The sequence below is a fragment of the Haliotis asinina genome, chromosome 9 (genome assembly GCF_037392515.1).
Source record: "Haliotis asinina isolate JCU_RB_2024 chromosome 9, JCU_Hal_asi_v2, whole genome shotgun sequence".
NCBI lineage: Eukaryota > Metazoa > Mollusca > Gastropoda > Lepetellida > Haliotidae > Haliotis > Haliotis asinina.
In genome coordinates, this window is record NC_090288.1 from 64,177,281 (window position 1) to 64,205,123 (window position 27,843).

Consider the following 27,843-nt stretch of genomic DNA (forward strand, 5'->3'; position numbering starts at 1 on the left):
TGGAGAACTGTAGCTTGCAGTTGCCCGTCCATCAGAGCACACATATGTCGCCTTTGGGATCGTTTCCTGCAGACCAATTCCTCCCAAGATCGCGCGAGACCCGCCTGTCCAAGACTTACCATCATGCCCATGACAGCCACATCCGGGCTGTCCACTTGCGTCTTCGTCTTGCAACAGTCGTGGAGACTACACAACGCGTCCATTGGTTCAGAAGAATTTCCGATCAAGCTATCAGGAATCGCTCACCTGAAGTGGGGATTCGATCAAGAAGGCTAGGTGAGCTCTTGTTCTAAGAGACTTCCATTCACACAATCGCTTGTGGTGGTGAACGTTTTGCCTGAAATTATTTTCGAAAGGTCGGCAGATTGGAGCAGTGGAGAAAAAGTGTCACGGGGTGGCGTGCGATCTCCAGCACACAAAACCTATCTGATTTAGAGGTGGTTCAGGTGAATGTGGCAGCAAATCGCTACAACAACGAAGCCACATGCTCCTATCACCAAATCTAAACCCGATAGAACACCTATAAACACGACTGACTTCCATAATTGACCATTGCATTGCAGGGTGATCGGGGAAGGATTCTGCAACAGCGACTTCGTTGACTTAACTAGTCTGTGACGAGGCGGCGCCGAGCAGTAATTGCTGCCAATGGTGGCCATACAACTAAGTGACGTAATAAATTCCTCTAATATGGCTAAGAAGACACACGGCTGATGAACTAGAAACCCACTATCGTTTTATAACAGTGGTGTATATGTGCCATAACACCTTCCAGTGATTTGATTGGCTACTACGTGAAGTTTGACATTACTATTACTACGTTCATCGCTCATTCCATCCATGAATTTCATTCAGAAGTTTTCCTACCTTCTGAGAGCACTTAAAACGAAAACACTTCTATGGAATTAAATAAAATTTATTTCATTTAGTATGGTTACAAGCATTAAGTTCAATCCTAGTTTCTCAAGCTTCTGTGATAAAAACGAAAATAGAAACATCCTAAATAAGTAGACAAATACGTCTAGCATATTCCCCATGGGTGTAAACAAATATGGCGTCGCCCCTAAAAGTTATTGATTTGGTCAGAATTGACGGACAGCGGGTTGGAAGAGTTGTGAATATAATCAGGAGATTGAACACCTTTAGCGTGTATGTTGTCAGGACTGAAAATATGAGAGACGTTCTTGTATCTCGATCACCGCCACTGTCAGCCGCATCCACTTGCGTCCTCTCGCACAAACCAAACACGCCACTGCCATGAGTCCCGTGGTTTCTTTTGTAGGGGTCAAAAGCATCTCCCAGTGTCTTCCCAGAGTCATTCAAGCTTGTAGGCTGTGTTTTCAGGCCGAATTTTAGGTGGACAAGTGGGAATCTCGACAAGTGGGAATTCCAAGCCGAGATGAGCGTGCGCCACTGGTATCCTGCGCAAAGCGTCACCTTGTTATTTACCTTAACTCGTCCTCCGACGAAGAACATTAGTGAGTGAGTGAGTTTATTTTTACGCTGCACTCAGCCATATTCCAGTTATATGGCGGCGGTCTCTAAATAATCGAATCTGGACCAAACAATCCAATGATCAACAACATGAGCACCGATCTGCGCAATTGGGAACCGATGACATGTGTCAACCAAGTCAGCGAGCCTGATCACCTGATCCCGTTAGTCGCCTCTTACGACAAGCAAAGTCGCCTTTTCTGGCATGCATGGGTTGCCTATTCTATCCCAGGACCTTCATGGGTCGATGAAGAACATTAAGCTCAACTATTTGAGACATACAGTTCCCTGTTATTCATATTCATCCTTGCTATTGTGTATGCCGCTCCTAATTAAACGCTCCATATTAACTTTGTGAACACATGACGACTAGCCCGACAGTGGTGGCCGACTGACGTTTAGGCAAGATTGAGGTCACGTAGTCAAGTTCAAAATGTTAAATACACTTCACAAGTGTTTTGATGAATTACAGTATTGAATTTGAAACCAAATCCTCAATTGTAAAGAAATACATTTGATTATGTAGGGTTATGAGGATATATATACACATGAACCCTGAAAGCTGGGCAATGAGCAATACAAGTATTGTAAGACTCGTTATTCGGACCAATTTCTTGCAACATTAAATTCAGACTCACAGCCACATCATAACCTGCAAGACAGAAGCATACCTGTGTGTATTCATGGAGGGAATTTCTTGACAACACCCAAAGTTTCAACTAGAGAGTGGTTATCCTGATTTAGGATATAGTGCCACGTTCCCAAGGTACATTGTTAATAACTTAATGCTTTAATTACAGTACATATGTTTGTATCATTTAGGATTTTGAAATGCCACATATTTGTAAGTTTACAGGGTGCCTTTCGTCTCTCACGCGTTACGACATACTTTCAGTATGATACACACGAACATAAAGCCAACTCATTGTTTCCAGATGGCTGCGTTCACTGTGCTGGTTAGAATACAGAATACACTTCCTGGTGTCAAATGGGTCGGATGGGACCTGTATTACGGAGGTACTATCATTCTGCCTTGACATTCATATGGCGTGACACGTTTCAAGGTGAGTTCCTCTTTTCTTAAGTTCTCGTCACACAAGGATTTTCCTCAATTTTCATTAATTTGAGTCATTTATTGATAAACTGTATGGTAATCGTGTTACATACTAAGATTCAGGAGAAGAACGCGAGGTGGCGTGTATTATACTAGTTAACAGTACTACCTAATACATGCAGTGGTATGGCAGTTACTCTGTTTCACGCTTTGGATTTTAACAAACACTGGAATAGCGCAGATAATGTACAGACTATATTATATGAAACATTCTAGAGGGTATTTGGACCACAGCTGACATAGAGTCCGGAGCCTGTGTGACGGTCACCAAACTCACCTGGACGGTATCTAACCTAAGCCTATTTAAGAATCTGGACCACAGTTTCTGTCGGTCGAACTTTGTTATCGCTGACTTCAGTGCCTCTGCCATTGCTAGTTTTATATACTGACACTGAGTATAGTAATGCCTCTACATAGTGCACTGCCAATGTAAATTTCTAAACGTAACGTGTGTTGATTTGTAAACCTAGTTCATTTTGAAATAGAATCCTGGAATTTATTGGAATTTATTGGATTTGCACTCATATTTTTCCGTATAGATTTCTGTCCGAGAAATATATAGTACCACTTTTCAATACACGGATATCACAAATACAGATATAAACATCATTTTGCCTTGCAAGTGGTTTTGTGTGTCGAAATTACATGTATGAATGTCAAGAAATGTTTTTGATTTGATTTTGTTTGGTTCCTTACACAGCCCAATCTGTGGAACCCGCATCCATAAACGTGTTATTGGTTAATTACTTCAACTGCCTAAAAACCACAGGTGACTCAGCACACCTGCATATACCACTGCTGTACGCGTCAGCTAGCTGGAGGATATGCTGTTCTGTTATTTGTTTAGACATTTACAAGTGGGAAATATTTACAATAGTTGAAAACGGGATATTGAATATATGAGTATTTGGTGGTTACAGCATATGAGTCGACCTCCTTGTGATTGTGTAGCGAAAGTTAGGTCTGTTAAATTGCATGGTATCAACATGCTCTCTGAAGGGGTAGCTGATGGCCTGACAGAGAGATATCTACTATTGCTTTGGATGTTACTGTGAAAAGATGGAAGCTTGTCTTTTGGGCAGCATAACATATGTCGACATGTGCCGACATTAATCACTTAAATATTTTGTTATTATTGAGGTTCATACTCAAATTAAGTAACCAATAACCAACACTAACTACTCACCATGTGTCAGGTGTAACGCCCTGTGAGAAACAATACATTATTTGCGGGGCGTTTTAGAAGATGGGAGGTCAGATAAGGACAGACTCTACGGATGAACAACCTCTTGATATTCCTGCTTGACAATGATTCAAATATCTGCGTCAAAGCATCACATCACGTGAATGAGAAACAACAGAGTTTGTACGGAAATATTTATTTATTCACAAATCACTTGGTCCTTGTCATCCGTCACATCCCTTGCAGGCAACCAGACAAGCCAGGGAATACATGACAGTAGGTTACAGATGTTCCTTCTTTAACCCTATATTCTGACAAGGCATTGGCAGAGTGCGTTTAAGAAAACTTCTTTTGACTCGATGAGGTGAGGATAACCGTAGTTGTCCATAGAACTGTCTTTGTTCTCGTTAGTAACTAGATTACACGTTGTTGACAAGTTGCGTAGATGCCCACGTTCTCGATCTGTATCTACTTGGTATGCCTGTAACATGCATGTTGGTATTGCTTGTCCAGTTCATACTATAACGAGGTTCCACTGTAAGCCATTTAGAGAGTGTGGGTAAAGTGCGTACATAACAGCATGGTGTGTGGCGGAAGCCCAAACTACAACAGCTGGTAATAGTGTTAAGTGAAACACTTCAACAGAAGGAAGTCATGAACTAGAACTCGAAAGACAGTGCATCGTGCATCCCAGCCATGCTCTAGTTTATCGACTGGTGAAGATCCGGATTAGAACTGATCTTCACCAACCCATACTTTTCGTAGGAAACGACTATCCGAATCAGGTGGTCAAGCTCGCTGACTTGCTTGACACGTCATCGTATCCCAACAGCGTAGATCGGTGCTCATGCCGGTAATCTCAGGATTGTCTGGTCCAGACTCTATCTACAGACCACCGCCATATATTGCTGGAATTGTGTTGAGTGCGGCGTTAAACAACAACCAACCGGTCCAGGTTATCAATGTAATGTACATGTGACAAGTTGTAACCTCCCTGCCTTCTAGACTGGAAGTAATATTTGTTTTCAAAAGATATGTGGTGAAACACTTCCTGCTTCAGTGTGTCTCCATGTATGCATGATGTGCAATACCTGTGTGGAAATGTGCAACAACAAGTGCAGCAGTTGACGGTAGCCAACACATACAAAACTTTCCTGTGAGTGTGAGGACATCCAGTTAGATAATGTCATGTTGATATTTAACACAGAACGCATGTCACGGGGACAAGGAACCTACAATTCCGTTTAGATAGTGATATACAATACTTCCCGCTGGTTACTGAGTGTTCACAGCCCAAACTCTGGCATGTTCTATCCTGAGGTGAGTATATACAGAAACATTCAAACATTTTCGTTCTTTAGAGAATTCGTTTCAACACCCTCTACGCAGGGGTACATGTATACTTAGTCACCATGTTTGACATTTATGCGGACATTGAACAGTAAAATACCAAACCTCAGCACCAGATGATAACAGATATTGATTATCCCCCTCAAAATATTTCATTGGACGTGAAAGGAATTGTTCTAAAAATTTCAAGACATTGACTTTGTATGTTATCAGCTGTTCCCTTTTTCAGAAGCCCAAATACGAAGGCATGTTTCTCATTTGTACAGGTGAGAACCATTATTTGTTTTAGCTTGTTGGTAAGTAGGCATCTGTTTGACATCTCAAGTGAAACCTTTCCTTGTCATTTGTGAATAGTCTTTCTGTCGGGATAAATGTTAACTGCTACTTTGAACTCTTACAGTGACAAACGAGTGTGGAATGATATATTCCAAACTTACTATACATGGAGGATTAATTAGAAGATTAGAACTTATGTACCCCCTCATATACATGTACCGTGCTTGGTGCACCGTGTGTAACCCCTATGCGCAGTAATACCAGGCCACAGACTGCAGAATGCTAGTACAGTTAGTTGCAGACCATGCACAAAGATCTATTTATATTTACAGTCTACCTCGTGCTAGTCACCGTGATAAGTAGAGTCGTGACAAGAGGAGCCGGGTCTCAGATTACATGCTGCTATGACAGGAATATTGATTCGATGGCCGTTTACTGTGACAGGGAAGGAAAATGGTACGTTTCTGAAATCCTTTACAAAATTACCAGTGATTCATCGTGAAGTAAGATTTTTCTAATGGAACATGTTAAATGTAAATTTAATATCAAATATTAGATCGAAGTGTTTGCTGAACCGAACAAAAGTGTTTTCACAAAAAGAGTTGCTGTGAACACACAGAAAGAAACTTTACAAAATCATTCATCTTAGAAGTAACATTATAAGTCTCGCTATACAGAAAACAATGTTTCGATGACAGCATTTACTTACAGACTTGAATTATGATGTGAAAATGCATCCAATGGAAAAGCACAATTATCGAGCAGCAATAATGTTAGATTTACACTTGATTTCCTGAACAGGCGCAGCAGAGTGGTGTGTAGATGCTATGTTGAGTCTGACGTTTCATTGTAAATGACATGAGAGATAGTAGGGCGTTTTTGCAAATCAGTGCCTATTACAATGTTTTTTATTCTAAAATATTTATCTTTTATGCATCAAATATTATTAATGAAATAGAAAACAAGTAAAATATAAAATCCCATGTCCTATTCAACAAAAGTACATGTAAATAACAGGAGTTGTGACAGGTGAATTGTAATGACTATTTTGCAGAGGAATTACAAAGCAAAACAATATTCTAGTTATTTAACTCAAAATTTCCACATAATTGTCAGTTTATAATATACTAACGAATGCAAGACACTGCACAAAGTCTGCAATATCTTACTGATATTGATTATGGCTAGATCATCCAATACATGTCAACTGTCTAACATCCCACACACAGATGACTCGATACTACTCTGTTAACTCTCCTCTAAACACTCCCGTGCAGAATCACGAACTCTGCCTATGTAACAAGCAAGCATGAAAATCTCGTATAGAGTTCATATCCGCGAAGCGTTGTGTGTTCGCAAGATCAAAACATCCATGAACTAAACATGTCCCCAAACTGTTACATACTGTCCACCGACACCACGTGCATGTGTGACAAACAGTCCGCCGACACCACGTGCATCTGTTATATACTGTCCACTGACACCACGTGCATCTGCTTTATATACTGTCCACCGACACCACGTGCATGTGTGACAAACAGTCCACCGACACCACGTGCATCTGTTATATACTGTCCACCGACACCACGTGCATCTGTTATATACTGTCCACCGACACCACGTGCATGTGTGACAAACAGTCCACCGACACCACGTGCATCTGTTATATACTGTCCACTGACACCACGTGTATCTGTTATATACTGTCCACTGACGCCACGTGCATCTGTTATGTACTGTCCACCCACACCACGTGCATCTGTTATATACTGTCCACCGACACCACGTGCATGTGTGACAAAGAGTCCACCGACACCACGTGCATCTGTTATATACTGTCCACTGACACCACGTGTATCTGTTATATACTGTCCACTGACACCACGTGTATCTGTTATGTACTGTCCACTGACACCACGTGAATCTGTTATGTACTGTCAAACGACACCACGTGTATCTGTTATGTACTGTCCACCGACACCACGTGAATCTGTTATGTACTGTCCACCGACACCACGTGCATGTGTGACAAACAGTCCACTGACACCACGTGCATGTGTGACAAACAGTCCACCGACACCACGTGCATCTGTTATATACTGTCCACTGACACCACGTGCATGTGTTATGTACTGTCCACCGACACCACGTGCATGTGTTATATACTGTCCACTGACACCACGTGTATCTGTTACATACTGTCCACTGACACCACGTGCATCTGTTATATATTGTCCACCGACACCACGTGCATCTGTTATATACTGTCCACTGACACCACGTGAATCTGTTATATACTGTCCACTGACACCACGTGCATCTGTTATATACTGTCCACTGACACCACGTGACGTGAATCTTTTATGTAGTGTCCACCGACACCACGTGCATGTGTGACAAACAGTCCACCGACACCACGTGCATCTGTTATATACTGTCCACCGACACCACGTGTATCTGTTATATACTGTCCACTGACACCACGTGAGTCTGTTATATACTGTCCACCGACACCACGTGTATCTGTTATATACTGTCCACTGACACCCACGTGCATGTGTGACAAACAGTCCACCGACACCACGTGTATCTGTTATATACTGTCCACCGACACCACGTGAATCTGTTATATACTGTCCACCGACACCACGTGACGTGAATCTTTCATGTAGTGTCCACCGACACCACGTGCATGTGTGACAAACAGTCCACCGACACCACGTGCATCTGTTATATACTGTCCACCGACACCACGTGTATCTGTTATATACTGTCCACTGACACCACGTGAGTCTGTTATATACTGTCCACCGACACCACGTGTATCTGTTATATACTGTCCACTGACACCACGTGTATCTGTTATATACTGTCCACCGACACCACGTGTATCTGTTATATACTGTCCACTGACACCACGTGCATCTGTTATGTACTGTCCACCGACACCACGTGCATCTGTTATATGTAGTGTCCACCGACACCACGTGCATGTGTGACAAACAGTCCACCGACACCACGTGCATCTGTTATATACTGTCCACTGACACCACGTGTATCTGTTATATACTGTCCACCGACACCACGTGCATCTGTTATATACTGTCCACCGACACCACGTGCATCTGTTCATTCTCTGCAGTGCAGTGTCAGTGTTTGGAAATGGTATCTGTCGAAGTCTCTTGTCGGGTTGTATAACATGTATATGTCTGCAAGCCTTTTGTCGCTTCCATCCACCTTCCTCATATAGAATACTACACACTGTAAGTGATTATGCATATCGTTAATACCTCTTAATGCATAGTTAGAGATAGTAAACATTGTTTCATAAAATATATTTTTACAGGAACGACATCAATGCGAACGGATATTTACACATTTGCAGGTATGGATTCGTCTGTTTCCCGTAGGCTTGATTTAGATCTTGATAATTATGAATGAAACACAGTCTACAACTTTTACGAGTCGCATATGCATCCAGGGTACTTGTGGAGATTTATCGGATTATACCAGGGAGATTATTGAGGATGAATTCTAAAGTTCAAGCTGCCTCGTTCATTGATAATCAAAGGGGGATAATCCTTCGTCAGGTGATGGCGAAAGAGTGTACTCCTTCGTTAGGTGATAAAGTGAGGGTACACCCATTCGTAATGAAATGCACCTAGATGATGAAACAATAATTCTAAGCCAGAATAACCAAAGAGTTTCATTCATCACATCATCTAATTTCTATCAATATCTATGCATTAGTTACCCAGGTCATTGTACTACGTTGTTGTTTTCCTCAGGACGATGGGCCTTCAACCTCGGGACAAAATTCTCCTGAACATTACCATCTTGGAAGAAACAAAATGCAACAAATCATGTTTTCTCGGTAAAACGTTTCTGACTTTCTGAATTCATTTCATGCTTCTAGATATTAATGCATCTCTTGTTGGCTAGCATCTGATATCCATGGTATTTGGTATCCATAATATTTGATTTATAATGTAAGCTTAAATATGATTAACCCAGAATTGGACAGAGGACCATGCCTTTGGCAGAGATGGTGCCAATACTCTCTCTGCCCATGTTGTGCTCCTCGTCATGATCATCTGGTGATATGAATCTCCTCCCAGGCTATTGGTAATTGCCGTATTCCTGTTGTAATCGAAATGGGTTCCGAGGCCAGCACTTGCCCCTGTTAATAACCTTAGGTTTTGTTCATTGAAGACCTGACTATGAAGGTATTGATTCAGAGAGATTAGTGCGTTCCAATGAATGTTCCTCTTCGGGAATAATCTTTTGAACCAACAGTTTGAGTTTGCTGCCCCAGCATCCCCGGTAAGTGATGATAATTGGAAGTGCAACATGGTGGCACAAGATCTGTGAAACATCCTGTAAACATACAGTCAACACATGTGACAGGACAGAAGTTTTTGATAACTTTCTAAATCTTCATGCATTTGCCATTAAGAAAACTGATTTCAGATTTTTTCTTTGTAGTTTTGTATTCATATTTGGTGTTTTGTCTTTGATTTCATTAATTGTTCTTCTGAACGTAGATACAAACAAGGTTCCACGGCATATCTTTTCTTGGTTAAGTAAACTGGAGAGAGATATTTTGTTCAGATTTTGTATATTATCAGTGTTCGGGTCTTTATCTATTGACGTTCTATCTGTGTTCTGATCTGTATCTATTGGCGTTCCCCCAGTGTTCGGGTCCTTATCTATTTATGTTGCTCCAGTGTTCGAGTCTTTATCTATTGCCGTTCTCCAAGTGTTCGGGTCTTTACCTATTGACGTTACCCCAGTGTTCGCATCCTAATCTATTGACGTTCCCCCAGTGTTCGGGTCCTTATCTATTGGCGTTCTCCAAGTGTTCGGGTCCTTATCTATTGATATTGCTCCGCTGTTCGGGTGTTTAGCTATTGGCGTTTCCCCAGTGTTAGGGTCTTTATCTACTGATATTCCCTCGGTTTATGGGTCTGTATCTACTGACGTTGCTCCAGTGTTCGGGTCTTTATCTACTGAGGTCACGACAGTGTTCGGGTATTTCTCTATTGACTTCTAAGTCAACTTATCCTCAGTACTACTACTACACTACTGAGTCTAACAAAACCTTATTGAATGTCGCGTCAGGTAACCTGTGTTTGGGTCTTTATCTACTGACGTTCTCCTAGTGTTCGGGTCTGTATCTATTGACGTTGCTGCAGTATTCGGGTGTTTATCTATTGACGTTCCCCCGGTGTTCGGGCCTTTATTTACTGCGGTTCCTCAGTGTTTGGGTCTGTTTGTACTGACGTTCCCCCAGTGTTCGGGCCTTTATTTACTGCGGTCCCTCAGTGTTTTGACCTTTATCTAGTGACGTTGCTGCATTATTCGGGTGTTTATCTATTGACGTTCCCCCAGTGTTCGAGTCTGTATCTACAGACATTCCCTCGGTGTTCGGGTTTGTTTCTATTGACGTTCCTCCAGTATTCGGGTCTTTATCTAGTGGCGTTGCCATAGTGTTTGGGTCTTCATCTACTGACGTTCCCCTAGTGTTCGGGTATTTATCTATTGACGTTCAACTAGTGTTTGGGTCCTTATCTAATGGCCTTCCTCAAGTGTTCTGTTCTTTATCTATTGACGTTCCCCTAGTGTTTAGGTCTATATCTATTGATGTTCCTCTCGTGTTTGGGTCTGTATCTACTGACGTTCCGACAGTGTTCGGTTCTTTATCTATTGATGTTCCCCCAGTATTTTGTTCTTTATCTATTCATGTTCCCCCAGTGTTCGGGTCTGTATCTGACCCGTGAAGGTCTTCAGCAACCCATGCTTGCCATACAAGGTGACTATGCTTGTAGTAAGAGGCGACTAACGGGATCGGCTCACTGATTTGGTTGACACGTGTCATCGGTTCCCAGTTGCGCAGATCGATGTTCATGCTGTTGATCACTGGATTGTTTGGTCCAGACTCGATTATTTACAGACCGCTGCCATATAGCTGGAATATTGCTGAGTGGGAAGTAAAATTAAACGCATTCACTCGAATCGATATCTATTGACGTTCTTCCAGTGTTAGAGTCTTTATCTACTGACATTTCTCCAGTGTTCGGGTCTTTATCAACTGACATTTCTCCAGTGTTCGGGTCTTTATCAACTGACATTTCTCCAGTGTTCTGGTCTTTTTCTACTGACATTCCCCCAGTGTTCGGCTCTTTATCTACTGACATTCCTCCAGTGTTCGTGCAGTAGCATGGTTGATTTTACGCAAGGAACAGTCCGTATTGTCATTAATTTACCATTTTGATTCATTAGAAACGATTTCACAGTTTGCCTCCGTTTCTCAATCATGTGATTTTTTTATATAATGGCACGAACAGCACATAAAATACACCATGAGAACAAATATTGACCTAAATTTTCGAAGGTCTCTTAGCGCTAAGATTATCATAAGGTGATGTTAATGAATGGCACTTACGACTATCTTAGCGCTAAGACCCTGGTTAGCAAAGACGGATGAAGGCTGGTGGTCCATCTGGCTCCCATCGTGAATACGTTTTAGTCGTGTGGATACATTCGTACATAGTGAAAGTCTGGGCGTCATGTCTCTCAGTACATTCACGACGTTGTTGTGTCGAGATATTCGTGGGCAAGGTTTGTCCCCTTGCCAGTATGGTAGGTTTCATTACATGGGGTAAGCTTACTGGGCTGCGGAGTTGTGTGGATATTATCCCCCAAGCGTTCTGTATCCCCTAAGGGTCCTGTAGCCCAGGGATACACGGTTTTGTAATAGTTAACATGTTGATTGTATAGTTGCAGAACTATGGCCCAGGACAGATCAGTGTGTGTCTACACAATGCAAATGTGGACGTGAAATGTACGTATTTGATCGGTTTCCAGTACTCATTGTCAAATGGAGTTCTTCCATCAACAAACGTTACCGTTTGCTGATGATTAGCAACATAGAATGTGTCAGATATCATTTCTTTATATCATAGTTATATAATTTATCAGCGCTCAGAGTATTTTGGATGCGCACGTCTGAAACTGATCTATAGAGCAAATAACTATTCAAACTATTGGTTGATCATGAGATGAAAGACCTCTATCAGTCAGTACAACAAAATAAGCTCTCCCAAATTGCTCATCCATATTTATTTGTGCATATGAATCATTCAATAACAGTTGAACTAGTCGATTGCTTTCTACTGCTTTTTTCACCCTGAACTGAGAACAGAGGAGCCGCGGCATGTTTCCTACTTAGATCTGTGCAGGGAGGTTTACAGTACCACAAACTTTCCATTAGGCTGCATTCGGGGATATTTAGAGTAACACCCCCATTCCACAGAGACTTCTGGCTCATCGGAAGCAATTTTTTCCTTCCGGTAACTCACCGATGAGTATGGTATCACAGTCCGATGAATCCGATTTGTGTGTGTTGACTATCAGGTCAGTGTTGGACGTGTTGGGTGCGATCCGACGAGGCGAAAACATCCCATGAAGGAACTAACCTCAGAGCTTAGTTTGCCATCGGACGCTTTTTCTGGCTGCAAATCGAGTCAGTGTCTGATGAATGTCGAGCCAGTCCGATGTGTGTCAGATTCGTGTTGTACAACTATCGGACGTGTATAGCCGACGTCTGACGGTAATCTGACACAAATTCGATGCCCATAACCCATTCGATTTTCATCGGAGGGTAACATAATACGTAACACCATCTGATTGCTATCCGTTGTGACATTGGGGGACACTACACCAGGATCCTTAAGATGGGTCCAAGAAGGAACAGAAATGTTCGAGGAGAGAGGGCAAAAAGCGACCTGACCGGTGCCATCACCTGCAAGGTACTCCTTTGTTTCACACATTTTATGCACATATTGTTTAGCGTGTCTCATTGGTTATTTGGCCTGGTGTTTGTATTTTTATATGTTCTTTTACCACTGCCATTTTTGACGTACATTCACGTGACACATAAATAAACTATTTTGTCTGTCTGTCCCCAAGGTCCTGACTAACATTTGAGACCAGGTTCCAGGGTTCTCCCTGCATTATCACTCTTTGTGAGCCTTGGTGGAGACTCTGGAGACGTTCATAAAAAAATCCTGGCTTGGCTCTGAAGAAATTGAAGAATGTCGCTGTAGCCTCCATTCTCAGTTTAAAGAGTCTAAAGAAGTGCCCATAGAACATCCTTCTATCAGCTTGTAGCCATGGTCGAACCCAATAACGACGTGGTCTTCTATACCTTCTCCTCAGGAAGAGTCCAGGGTCACTGCATCATGTTGCATGGTCCAGGGATGCGGCGTTGCAGCGACTGTTATCGTCAGGAGGTGCAGCCTGTCCACTTCTATCCTCGACCAGCATTGTATCAGTGTCCGATTACGTTACGAATAATAACCGATTTGTCGGAGGAGTGTTGGAAGTGTCAGATTAGTGTCACGTCACTCTCGAATTACAGTCAAGTGGATCAGTCAGACATCGCCGATGAATATGGCGGCCAGACATCGGACTGCTACCAGTCTATCATCCGACTAACTCGATCAATGTTTGACCTCTATAGGATTTTACCGAAAAAGGGGATCCCCCCAAATATATCGGGTGAATTTTCATCGGAACGCTGAAATTTTCGCAAAATTATGATCAGATGGGCTTGAGATGAGGTTCCGATGGTCAGTGGAATGGGGGTATAATATAAACTTTTCACAAGGCTGCATGACAAAAGGGGTGACTTCAACTATATTATTTCTTACTTTCCGTTTTTATATTGCAACAATCCAAAAGCTCCAGCCATGTCGCGTTTACATTTCACACATTCTGAGGTACAGTCGAACCAGCTGATTTTGTCATTCATCCCTCACACCCACACCCACACCCACACCCACACCCACACCCACACCCACAGCTGTGTAACCATCGCCAGTTCAACTCCAATGCCAATTCCAGATAAAATCATCTATGCTTCTGATCCAAGTTGCAAAACCATATCTCTGACCAGTATATCCTGATGTTTCAAGGTACAGAACAACTATGCTGGTCAATTTTATGCAGTACATTTATCCTGAGAATTGACATTCTTTGTACGATATAGGCTTTCAAGGTCACATTGACAGTAAATATTTCCGTTTTTCAGACGTAGTGAGTCTTAATTGGCGGGACTTCCCAGAGGTTGGATTCTTCCGTGAGTGATGTAAATACATTTGAACACCTTTTCTCATTCTACGATGACATGTGTGTTGCATTATTTCTTCAGGGTCGGCAAACTAGCATGCAAGATGTCAGAGTGCTGTTTCAAGGCACGGTGCTGTGGCATACAACAGAATGGTACAACCACTGGTAATTAAATGTTCCCTCTGTTATTCTGCAGTTACCAATGTTTTTCAACGTTTAATATTCTGGATACATCATGGAACAATGTACCCCATTCAGTATTGCCGACACTTCGGTAGGATCTATAAATCTGCTTTCTACGTTTTTGATGATGCTTTCTGATAGAAATATAATGTATGAATTGTTTGGTAGGCACACAGCTGAAGTAGACTGACGTCAGAGTAGAGACAGAGTTCTGGATAATAGCTTCTCTGTCACACTGTTATTAAAGCTTCTCTGTCACACTGATATAGAAGCTTCTCTGTCACACTGTTATCAAAGCTTCTCTGTCACACTGATATAGAAGCTTCTCTGTCACACTGATATAGAAGCTTCTCTTTCACAATGATATAAACGCTTCTCTGTCACACTGATATAGAAGCTTCTCTGTCACACTGTTATTAAAGCTTCTCTGTCACAATGATATAAAAGCTTCTCTGTCACACTGATATAGAAGCTTCTCTGTTACACTGATATAAACGCTTCTCTGTCACACTGTAGCTGTTACAAGGCGATACAAGGTCATATTTGACAGACAGACAGATAGTTTATTTGTATATGTAGCCCAAAGGCCAAAAGTACATCTGTGAAAAATCTTAACATTGCGTATTTGCGCTACCTGTAATTTCGTATGTTGCAGTCACATGATAGATCTATGGACACCCATTTGTAATTTACATTACTTTCTCTGAACCTACGTATATGGTACAGCACAAGAGCTACCTTAAACAATAGGTCCGTATCTTCTGTGCGGAGCAGCACACAGATTTTTTGTCTCGACGGTTGGTTATGACAGAAATTAGGAAGATATTTTTCTGTAATTTCTGAGTATTGCGGGCATATAAGCAGTACATGGTACTCATCCTCATGCGATAGATTACAGAATGGACACTGATTATCTATAGCATTTACAGTTTTGGCACATCGTACGGCTTGGACTTCTGTGGGCATTACATCTACACTTAGTGAGTGCACGCTTAAGTTGTGGTGATTTTATCTTTGAAAAGTAAATTTCTGTATTAATACAATACTTATATTCTGTATAAAAGTTTACAGACGTAGATGAAGTTATTTCATTGTACCAGTCTTGTTGATTAATATCTTTGCATCTCTGCTTCAATACTTCCATGAAATATTCTGCATTGCTTACATTTTGAGCGAGCCATACATTTCCAAAGCCATGACTAAAAAGAATAGGTCTGACGAAGGAAACCCAATTAGTATCTCCTGTATCATCTGATGTTTTAAGCATATCATAACTACATCGTGAATATCGTCAAATTTGGTTGTCTCATCAATCTTAGCCAATATGATATAACCCGACAGCGGGCGTTAATAAATAGTGGAAAACGTTCACATGCCGCTAAAATAACCTTGTTCACGGTTCTGTAACCAATACGTAACAGGAACTTACAGAACTTTGAATGTACCTTTTCAATATTCTTGTTTATCCTAGTGCCCCATATTTCAGAACCGTACAGCAAAATTGGTTGAATATTCCCATCAAACAGTTTAAAACTTGCTTGGATCTGTAGTTCTTTGTATTTACATATGAATTTCTTTATGACATGTAGGGCTCGTTCGGCTTGCATAGATAATGTTTCACAGGCTCTGGAAAATATATTTCTACAAGAAAATATGATACCAAAATATTTATGATATGATACCACCTCCAATGTTTGGCCGTTGAGGAACCATTTTTCACTATTGGAAATTTTGCCTCCATTTTTGAAAAGCAATACTTTAGTTTTACTTATATACAGTGTATTTATCTCGAGGCCCCATTTCAGACAATATTCATTTAGAGTAACTATCTTACATTGTAACTGGACAACAGAATCAGCAAGGATCACGACATCATCTGCAAATAGCAGCACTACAAAGTCTCTGATATGTTCGTAAATAAATACACCTTTCGTATCATTTGATAACAGTTCGTTAACAAGTTCTTCGACATGTAACAAAAGAACCGGTGATAGAATGCAGCCGTGCCTGACTCCCGCATATGTATCAAATACATCACTCATTTGAAATTTACAAATTCTGACAGATGCTCTCACGTTGGTGTACATATTTCGTAAAAGACGTAGGAGTTTACCATGTATTCCTGACTGTAGGAGAACATATAAGTTTCGGTCTGTTAACAGAATCAAACGCATTCTTAAAGGCAATAAAACTTTCCCTCTTTCTTCCGTAGTTGTTTATGGATAGTGCATATTCTTCTCGCAATCCCGCTTGGCACTCTGATAGAAGTTCGCGTGTGGACACCCAAAACTTAATACGATTACCTAATACAGTGGTAACTATTTTATTTAGTGTATTCAGTAATGTAATGCCTCTATAATTGTTTGGGCCACTACTTTCTCCCGACTTATGCAGAGGTACTATCAGTCCTACATTCCAGGCATCTGGGAAACACTGCTATCTAGAACTCGATTTAACAGACTATTCATAAGAGGAAGCAGTAAAGAAATACATTCTTTAAAAACTTCGACTGGAAAACTATCTTCCCCGGTGCTTTTGCACATTTGAAACTTTTTACTGCACATACTATCTCGTTATCAGTTATACGGTCACCAAGGTATTTGTCAGACGTAATACAATCCTCGCATTCGTTAAAGTTGTGGTTATTTACATTTACACGTGTTCCCCAAAAGGATTATCACTGTTGTTCGTATCTCCAGCTTGGAGGTTTTTAAAATAGTCAAACCATTCGTCAAATGGTATGTTTACAGATATATTTTCCCTGCAAAGACAATGTTTCTTTATAGATTTCCAGAAATGACAATCTCGTTTCATTGCAGCATCGACAATTTTGTTTAAAATACCTTTTTATAATCTGATTTCTTTTTATCACAAAGTGTCTTAAAATCACTCTTTGCCGTTACATAGTGTCTACAATGCAATATGATGTTTGTTTCTTCTGAATCTGTTAAGAAAAGCGTACTAATGTCTTTTAGCCTGTTCGCATTCACGGTCGAACCGCATGCTGTGAGCGAGCGAGCGCGTGGTAGCCACTGTGCACGTGCTCTCGTGGGTTGGTGTGATTGTTCCTTAAGCGGGTGCAAGGCTCTGCGGATGAAGTCATTCAATGATGTGATAGCCCCATGAACACAGTCGTGTAATACATCATGAAATACGGTGCTGAATTCGTTAATGTTTTCCGAAATGTAGTGGATAAACTCACCATTACTGCTAGAATCCCATCACTCTGTCTCAGTGTTGTGTATGTCTGCAATGTCATATTTCAACTTTGTCAGTGTGATATGTTTTAGGTGCAAACCAAGCATGTGTTCCCCAGCAGATAGACGTAGAATTCAAGTATGTAGTGCTATTCATTTTGAGACATGTATATGTAAAAAGTTATTCTTTACTTATTTTTCATCAAATCACTGTCTAATGATGCCAGACCGTAAGTGAGGTAGCCATATGCCAAGCCAGCTGGTGAATGGGTTTTAGTTATGACAATTCACTTTTTATATACTATTAAATATGTACCATTTTGGGTGATTGGTTGTAATGGATTTCGACAACTATGCCATTCACCACGTGTATTGAATTTCGTGCAAACACGACAAACAAGTGAAGACCTTGATCTCTGTCCTCGGCGTGTCGTGTTTGACTCGTGCCGCTGTTGGTCCAGCCTACCCATGACACTGTTACGTTGCTGATTTGTGAGGTTGATAAAACATTTGATGATTTCTCCTGTTCAGCAATGTATACCTGTTTCCAATTGTGTTGATTACATTTCGTCAGTATTTTGTGCCATTGCAATCCTATTGCCGAATGATTTATAACTTTTCATTAACTGACCGTTGGGTCGTAAAAATACCTGTCAGCTTCATTAATCAGAATAATTAACATCTCAGAATATACTCCACCTCTCTCACATCAGTGACCAGGGTAACCAGACAGGCTTTCTCATGAAGATGCATGTATTTCCGTTTATTTAATATCGCCATCGCAGTGAAATCTTCCGGGGTGTACGTTAGTGAGTGAGTGAGTGTAGTTTTACATCGCACTCGGCAATACCCCAGCTATATTGCGGCGGTCTGTAAATAACTGAGTCTGGACCAGACAATACAGTGATCAACAGCATGAACATCGATCTTCGCAATGGGGAACCGATGACGTGTCAACCAAGTCAGCGAGTGTGACCACCCGATCCCGTTAGAGGCCTCTTGAGCGTTTTATGGCAAGCATGGGTTGCTGAAGACCTATTCTACCCCGGACCTTCACGGGTCTGGGTGTACATTATCAAAAAAAAAGGAAATATTGTAAAACAGTTAAGTACCGAGACTAAAGTATCCATGTAAATATTCAATCATGTTTTCGGGTGAGATAAACCGTGAATCCAACACCCTGCACCCAATCATCTTGATGGACTTTACTGAAGACGTACCACTACCAGGACACAACACTGATTTCATTATGTGCTGAATGTGTTTCTTGTTTCCACATGTGAACTCCTGAGTCGAATGAATGGAACATGTAGAGGACCAGGTAATGTGGACGATTGTGTACCAGGAGATGAGTTTTTATGTTTACAAATTAGGTAATTGTATGTTTGTGTTCTATCATTAATTTATGTTCATTAGTTTCAGTTGAGTTGACATGTTCCTGTACCCAATCTGGGAAGCGGAGCTGTTGTATGATATACCCGAAAAGGTAATAAATGATCTGGTGGATAGAATATATACTTTGCAGTTGTTCTGACTGTTGCCATATCGGCCAATGATTACTGTTTCCATTCATAAAAATACCTGATTAAAGCAAAATGTCATATTACATTGCCCCGATGAACAAAAACTGAAACTAATGAATTACCTATTTTAGTCAGAGGCGGACAACAGTCCTACACTTGACACTTCAGTAACCATAATTGGCTACCATGTATTATCAATAGTGTTCAGGGACTGTGGCAATAGGGAAACAGAAACATAAACGGCTGTCAAGAAACAGACTGTGTCATCCGTCATGTATTCGTGCAGGATTGAAGAGTATTATTGTGTCTTGCAGATGTAACTTAATGGCGGAATTCCATAAGTGTAAGTACTGGTGATTCATTCCACGAGGAAGACGTGCTCCGTTGTCATGGATTAATTAAGTATCCACAACTTGTCTAATCCTTGAGTACAATGTGTTAAACCCATTCAGATGTCCCCTGCTATATATATTGTTAAAAGTTGAGAAAAACTATACTCACTGACAGTATGGTCCTCTGGTGCCGGTCACCGTAACGGGACTATTTCATGAAAATAGATTACAAACTGAATTACAAACTAAATTATAATTTGAATTACAAACTAATTTTTTATGCATCAAAATCGAATATATTGTCTAGGAAATGGTCCTGTTTTAAAAGTTGACAGTTTTAAAAGTAATAATGTAATGGGGTAAATTCCAATGAATATAGTAAAGAAATCGATCGGTGATTATTCGTTTCTTCAAAGAATGATGTTCCTGCCACCCTGAGTGTGGGACTATATATTAACGGCGCCTCTAGCAATATTAGTTCGATTACCTATATTGGGAATCGAACCCGGGTCTTCAGTGTGGCGTGATATCACCTTAACTACTCTGCTACCCCATATCTGCTCATATCACAAAGCTCGGCAAGCAACAGATGAACTGGTAATGAAGCTATCTTTGAGTACACGTGCAAGCATAGGTTTCAAGTATAGGATAAACAGTGGCAGACACGTTGGGAGATGATTTAAGCCTTTAACAAATCTGTCTATGACAAGGTACAACAGAGACGAACGGCACAACGACATCAGACACAACCGCCAGTGCTAAAATCACAACCACTGCGGCATCAGCCGGAACTACAAGTTCAACAACTACTGGTACTACAGCCTCAGCCACTACCACAAGCGCTACTACATCCTCAGCCACTACCACAAGTGCTACTACATCCTCAGGAACTACCACAAGTGCTACTACATCCTCAGCCACTACCACAAGTGCTACTACATCCTCAGCCACTACCACAAGTGCTACTACATCCTCAGCCACTACCACAAGTGCTACTACAGCCTCAGCCACAACCACAAGTGCTACTACCGCCTCAGCCACAACCACAAGTGCTACTACATCCTCAGCCACAACCACGGGAGCTACAGTTCTCAGTAAAACCTCGCAACCAACTGTCTCTGGGTCGCCTGCTCCAGTCAAAGGTACTACAGCCTCTAGTAAAACTCATACAGCTTATGTATTGGCACTCAAGCCCTTGAATCCATGGGGAATTAATCCAAATAGAACATAGTCTAATTATTATTTATGACTTATCAACTAACTCATTATCATTATCATTGCTTACTCTTTCACACAGGCAAGAGGGACTCATCTGAGAAGGGAGTGCTTGTAGGAGGAGTGCTTGTAGGAGCAGTGGTTGGAGGACTCGTTGGGGGTGTCGTCATCACGGTAGTCATCGTTCTTTTCTGGCGTGCATGTCGCTCCAGACGAAGGTGCTCATCTTTAAGGCTATATCGCGTTGGTCGATTGTCAACGTTCTTTGCCAGACTTTATAGCATTGACACTCGTGCATTTATACATGGTTACATTCAGACATAAACAAGGACTTGATGTATAACCCCTTTAACAAAAGTTATTTTAAGCCGTTTAGGGGAATCACAATGTTTGTAACTTGATGTCAGTAATGGTGTTCACTTACACTGCTGGTTTCTCTCATGTGTAGACGTACAGAAGACGAAGCCAAGTCGACTGGTTCCCGTACATCTCTGGGACTGGTTAGTTGTCTCACTTTTTCTTGTATCTGTTAAACGCATCTGAGGATTTTAAACGGTTCGAACATTTTATGTACTAGTTGAAATAGTATTTACTGATACGTCATAATATTGTATTTATTCAGTATTTCAGTGCCAGTAACACACATACCGATCAGCTGGACTCGAAAACTGTATATATTTATATTAAATTCGTCTTCATCCAATACCATTAACCTTTCCAAGTTGCAATATTGGAGTATCTATGCAACAGTTTAGTTCATATTGCTGTGTTGCTTTTCTGATATTACTCTGAGATTAACAATACTGATTACACCGGCGATTTCACCTTTCAATGAAGACACAGGTTTTAAGATTTAGTATGTGACGTAATGTATACTGTTTATGTTTAACGAACACATCCTATATTTGGGATTACATTGCGTTGATTCGAACCAACACCCTCAGAGTCAGGAACCTAATCCCCAGCACACAATGCAAGCCGTCTAACGCACTCAGCCACAAAAGTGGAAGTCGGACAACATGTAGTCTGCACCTAGAACTTGGTGAATCTCTCCGATAATTGTAAATTACTCCCACGACTGAAACCTAATGCTATTTAGAAAGTGGTCAAATCTAACACATCACACTATCACAGTTTAGTCTAGATTAGTGAAGGGCACAAATTGACGTTCCGAGTTCAGCACACTCAACTGGAATGATCAGTCAAATCTATTTAAACACGTACGTGGAAGTATGAGAAATGAAACATAACCTATTTTTTATTTCCAGACTCCCACAAGCACCTCATGTGGTGACCCCTCGCTTGGTACAGATGTCCTCACATCCACTGTCCCGGATGTTATCAAGGCTACACAACGAGCACCGAGTGACCTCTCACATGTGTATGACGTCGCCGTAGAGGGGGGCGACAACGGGCTTAGGGTGGCTCCCTCTGCTGGCGACCAAGGGGACTATGTGGACATCACAGATGATATGACTATGTCAGTCGTGTATTCCCTAGCACAGGCTGTCCCGAGGACTCAGGCGCAGGGCGGTACTCCTCCTGCAGAGTACTTCGTTCTGGAGAAAGGAGACTTTACAGACGACGACTACAACTTGCTTGTCAGGGATGACGTTCCTGAGACCACACCTGACGTAAACAGTACATACAACAGACTGGACAGGGATGACGTTCCTGAGACCACACCTGACGTAAACAGTACATACAACAGACTGGCCAGGGATGACGTTCCTGAGACCACACCTGACGTAAACAGTACATACAACAGACTGGCCAGGGGTGATGTTCCTGAGACCACACCTGACGTAAACAGTACATACAACAGATTGGCCAGGGGTGATGTTCCTGAGACCACACCTGACGTAAACAGTACATACAACAGATTGGCCAGGGATGACGTTCCTGAGAGGACACCTGATGTAAACAGTACATACAACAGACTGGCCAGGGGTGATGTTTCTGAGACCACACCTGACGTGAACAGTACATACAATAGTCTGGCCAGGAATGACGCACCCGAGACCTCACCTGACGGAAACAGTACATACAACAGACTGGACAGGGGTGATGTTCCTGAGATCACACCTGACGGAAACAGTACATACAACAGACTGGCCAGGGATGATGCTCCTGACACCACACCTGACGGAAACAGTACCTACAGCAGACTGGACAGGGATGATGTTCCTGACACCACACCTGACGGAAACAGTACCTACAGCAGACTGGCCAGGGATGACGTTCCTGAGACCACACCTGACGTAAACAGTACATACAACAGACTGGCCAGGGATGACGCTCCTGAGATCACACCTGACGGAAACAGTACATACAACAGACTGGACAGGGATGATGCTCCTGACACCACACCTGACGGAAACAGTACCTACAGCAGACTGGCCAGGGATGACGTTCCTGAGACCACACCTGACGTAAACAGTACATACAACAGACTGGACAGGGATGACGTTCCTGAGATCACACCTGACGGAAACAGTACATACAACAGACTGGCCAGGGATGATGCTCCTGACACCACACCTGACGGAAACAGTACCTACAGCAGACTGGCCAGGGATGACGTTCCTGAGACCACACCTGACGTAAACAGTTCATACAACAGACTGGCCAGGGATGACGTTCCTGAGATCACACCTGACGGAAACAGTACATACAACAGACTGGCCAGGGATGATGCTCCTGACACCACACCTGACGGAAACAGTACCTACAGCAGACTGGCCAGGGATGATGCTCCTGACACCACACCTGACGGAAACAGTACCTACAGCAGACTGGCCAGGGATGACGCTCCAGTATATTTTATTCTGGAGGGCCCTACTCAACCACACTGATAATGACATCACCAATTTAGAAATGATTTAATTTCTTAACTATCCATTGGTCTGTATGAGATATATCTACCAAGGATATGATTTGTTCTGTGGGTATGCATGTATGGGTATATCGGGCTGGTTAGTCCATTTACACAAGTCTGTGTCTTGTCAGCACACAGTTGGGACAATTGTATATATTTTATCCAAAACATACATCCTAAAGAAGAATATTATTTCCATATTTGCGTTGTTTTCACATTGATCTTTTGTGTATTTTCCATTACTAGTAATTTGGCGTTAACTGCTTGAAGACTCTTGGCCCTGCTGCATGTATTTGTGATTTACCGTTTCTTCTGTTCGCTATCACAGTGACTGATTGTTACATTTGATGAATAATAAAAAATAACATGAAAGCAATACATGTTGTAGCAAATGCCTTGCAAAGACTTTCCGCCTACCAAACTGGTAACTGTCACATATGTTACTATAAAAGGATTCTGACATTGTATATTGTGTACATAACTGTATAACTAATCATTACAGGGTTTTATGGCCCGACAGACGACCTCTTTGGACAATATATTCATTAAAAGTAGTTGTCACTTCAGCTGTATCTTGTTTTAGTCTTACCTGTTCAGTTCTGTGTCACAGGGCGGGTTCATTGTGTTTTCAAGGGTTTATGGATCAATCTATTTTTATGTCATTGTCTTTGGTTGTTTTAACAATAGTACAAGCTCAGCTTCTCAGCTGATTGGTTTAATTCAGATGTACTTCTCAACGCCATGTTCCTACTAACCAGTTGCACACCACTGTTATGCACATGAGGACTGTTTTATAAGTTGAATTTGTAATTGTTATGCACATACCAAAGTACACTGTAATATAAATAATTGAATAAAATAGGCATACATATGTTCAAGACAAATTAAATGTAAGTACTTACACGGTGTCAGTTTCAAAAGTCAACAATAGCCGATTCGTGATGCATGCCAAGCTCATGAACACCGCTATGTAGAGCACATTTGTAGCGTTGCGTTGTACAGTAAATCACACGTAGCAGGTTCAAGCTGAAACCATTCAAAACAGAGGCTTATTTGGATGATACCCCTATATATAAAATAATACCTTTGTACCTTACTAACTTACTTATTACCTTATTATTGGTTGTCATTCAAGATGCGATAAAAACATGCACATGTCACATCATAATGGTGGTAGCTTTCAACATTTTGGCCATTAAGTGTACTTATATAAATAATATTCCATAAGTACATATACAACGCATGCATATGCAAATAAATATATTACTTACAAATTTCGTGGCAGAATCAATGCACCCCAAACAACCAAATTGTACATCATCTTTTCTCCTCTAGCGATGCACAATTTCGTCTGCCGTGCAACACTGCACGCTTTTCTTGCCTCATACACGCCCCCAGCAGTTACCCCCCTGTAGAAAACTAAGCCATTCCACTGCCTACCGCTAAATAAAGATAAGTGGCAGTCATTGCAACAATGTTCGGCTAACAGGATCATCAATACTGCGAAAACTAATTATCCACATTTTACATTTAGACAATAATTAAATAATTATGAATACGCTGTGAAGTTGGGGCGTTACTGTTCTGTTCACAATTAGTAAGTTTATAGCAACATGACGATGTTTTGTAATTAATTAATTAAGCCCGGACTTGGCACTCCAGTGATCAACATCATAAGTATCTATCTCCACGATGCTGTGTGTACACCAAGTCAGCGAGCCCGATCACCCGATACCGCTAATCGCCTTTTACGACAAGCATGAAGCCATAAGCGACTTCCTGTCGCACACAGTGTGCTGTTCTACCTGTGTGAATGAGCGTATGGGTGGTTTTCCTGTATGTTTTCTGAATCTGCTGCCTTATGGTTCTTGATTCAAGTATGCATATATGTTGGCATAATGATGTTGTTATATGTAGGGTCTAGATCTTGCACGTGTTGGCTGGCTGTTCGGCTGCTGGGTGCTTTAATACGCTCCTGTGTCACCCACAGGGTAGGTTTCTTGATCTATAGTCCGTTTCACGATATGTCGCATGAAATGTTACTTGAGGTAGTAATCAGTGTAAATAGGTAATTTTGTTCCGTTGTAACATATATTGTATTTGCAATGTACATTATTTACTTAAGTCTTTATAACGTTATAGTCATATTTAGATATGACTATGCCTGTATCAGATCAGATGTTTATAACTGTATGTATGAGATCATGTGTTTTAATGTGTACATATATATATACATTGTGTAATTATTGTATTTACATAGTGTCTTCTCCTACTTCTTCCATAACGGAAGAAAAGATATTGACCTCACAACCCGCAGCCTCTAGGTTGTAACCGTGGGGGATAAAACCACTGATCAGAACTAAAAACAAATCTGATGTTGAAATGTGGTAATTCCCTTCCAAAATGATAGCTATGGTATAAACGCGGATCTCAACAGTGCCAGAAAGATTGGTCCCCAAGACTACGTCGCCAATCCAGTTGTCAAATATTTCTCAAACAATGAATCTTGTGAATGTATGAACACTTGGTGTGTTCATCCCGGTAATCAAGAGCCGAAATATCACCATCGAACAACTCTGCCATTATTTAGGCTCGTGACTATCTGCCTGTCAAGCTCGAACGTGATGTCCTAGATAGTTCTGAAGAAGTCCTAGATGTCATCACACCGAGGATCGTTGCAGGGCATGATATTATTTATATAGCGTTGTTCTGCGCAGGATCCATAACTTTCCGATGATTTACTTCACCGGTGGTCCGGGTTTCCTCACCAGTCGACAAAAGACAGTGTGGTTAATGTTCAACGTTTCACCGGTGTTGATGCAGGACATTTGACTAGTAATCGTGTCATTTCTGAAAGTCTACGTCTCACCATGACAAGTAGATTAAGGAAATGAACCCACATTTCACAATTTCAACGATCAAACTAGCCACCGCATATTCCACGTGCATCGCCAAAACGTGATCCGGAGCAAAGTTTGAGTTGTTTACGTCTCGAGAATATCAGGACTGACACTTCAGCGATCACCAAAGCTATTGCATGTTCCAATGCTACTGTATTTATACAGCCTTTGCATGTTGTACTGTATAGTGTATTGCCATGGTGATTACTTCGCACTTTTTAAATAAAGTTAAGTATGGTTCAACATCTTTGTGTTCTTTTCTCTTGTACAGTCAGAAACTCAATTAGTTTTTGTTGGCTTTACATTCAGCTTAAAGTCGACACTTCATGCAATTAAGGACTCGCCCGAGATCGCACTTTTATATACTCAATCGAATTGAGAAAACTCTGTTAAATGGAATCCCACAATGGACGTAGTTTGTCCATTATTATGAAAACAGATGTGTATGAAACTGTTGTCAGTCAGGTACCAACTGTGTCGATGTAAAGTGGAGTCATTTTATTGAAATAATGCTAGACGTTCGATGATATAAAGTAATAAAATTGTTGGACCATAAGTAAATAGAGTGACCTCCTTGGTCGGCCGCGACGGCAAGAACACCTCCTCATGGAAAGGAGAACATGTCGGAACACTCAAGCCGAACGTTTCTTCATCTACTATTGCATTCGTCTTTCAAGCTCATCCGGCGGTGGGGCAAGATAGTGCTTATAGCGTTAGCTCGTCACGCCGAAGACTTGGGTTCGATCCCCCACCCAGGTACAATGTGTCAAGCCCTTTTCTGGTGTCCGCCGCCATTATATTGCTGTATTGCTGCTAAAGCGACGTATAGCTAAACTCACTCACTCACTCACTCCAACTTATCCAAACTGTTCCATTGTGCTCAGGAAAGGTAAGGCTCGTCCATGACATGAACATCGCCGTTAAGTAAGAAATCTTACCCTTACAACTCCAGTGTGGTGCCCAGCAGGTATGGCCATGATTGTACATACTTGAAATCGAACTCATTTTCTTAAACCTAGAGGGGTCGACGCTACTCGTGATGAACCGTTTGTGTGTTGGGCATTGG

At 41.5% G+C, this 27,843-nt stretch overlaps 1 protein-coding gene across 6 annotated transcripts; it reads left to right on the top strand.

Annotated features, from left to right (window-relative positions):
- The first annotated feature begins 2,502 nt into the window (after nt 1-2,502).
- Nucleotides 2,503-27,022, top strand: LOC137296071 (mucin-5AC-like). Of its 6 annotated transcripts, none has more exons than XM_067827726.1 (13): nt 2,503-2,558; nt 5,371-5,407; nt 5,750-5,873; nt 8,764-8,802; nt 9,206-9,291; nt 12,198-12,261; nt 14,632-14,714; nt 19,346-19,415; nt 19,767-19,795; nt 20,495-20,926; nt 21,082-21,217; nt 21,448-21,499; nt 22,268-27,022. In XM_067827726.1, exons 2-13 carry the CDS (start codon nt 5,389-5,391, stop codon nt 23,852-23,854), a joined length of 2,721 nt encoding a protein of 906 aa, XP_067683827.1. In that variant the 5' UTR covers nt 2,503-2,558; nt 5,371-5,388; the 3' UTR covers nt 23,855-27,022. The 6 variants fall into 6 exon arrangements, with proteins under 6 accessions (XP_067683827.1, XP_067683826.1, XP_067683828.1 ...); XM_067827725.1 differs by lacking the exon at nt 2,503-2,558 and adding an exon at nt 3,913-5,111; XM_067827727.1 differs by lacking the exons at nt 2,503-2,558; nt 12,198-12,261 and adding an exon at nt 3,913-5,111.
- The last annotated feature ends 821 nt before the right edge of the window (nt 27,023-27,843 follow it).

Excerpts from the sequence above, each read along its gene's own strand:
- LOC137296071 (XM_067827725.1), top strand. Across the intron at positions 8,803-9,205 it reads GGATATTTACACATTTGCAG|GACGATGGGCCTTCAACCTC; the intron begins GTATGGATTCGT and ends TGTTTTCCTCAG. Across the intron at positions 19,796-20,494 it reads AATGGCGGAATTCCATAAGT|GTACAACAGAGACGAACGGC; the intron begins GTAAGTACTGGT and ends GTCTATGACAAG.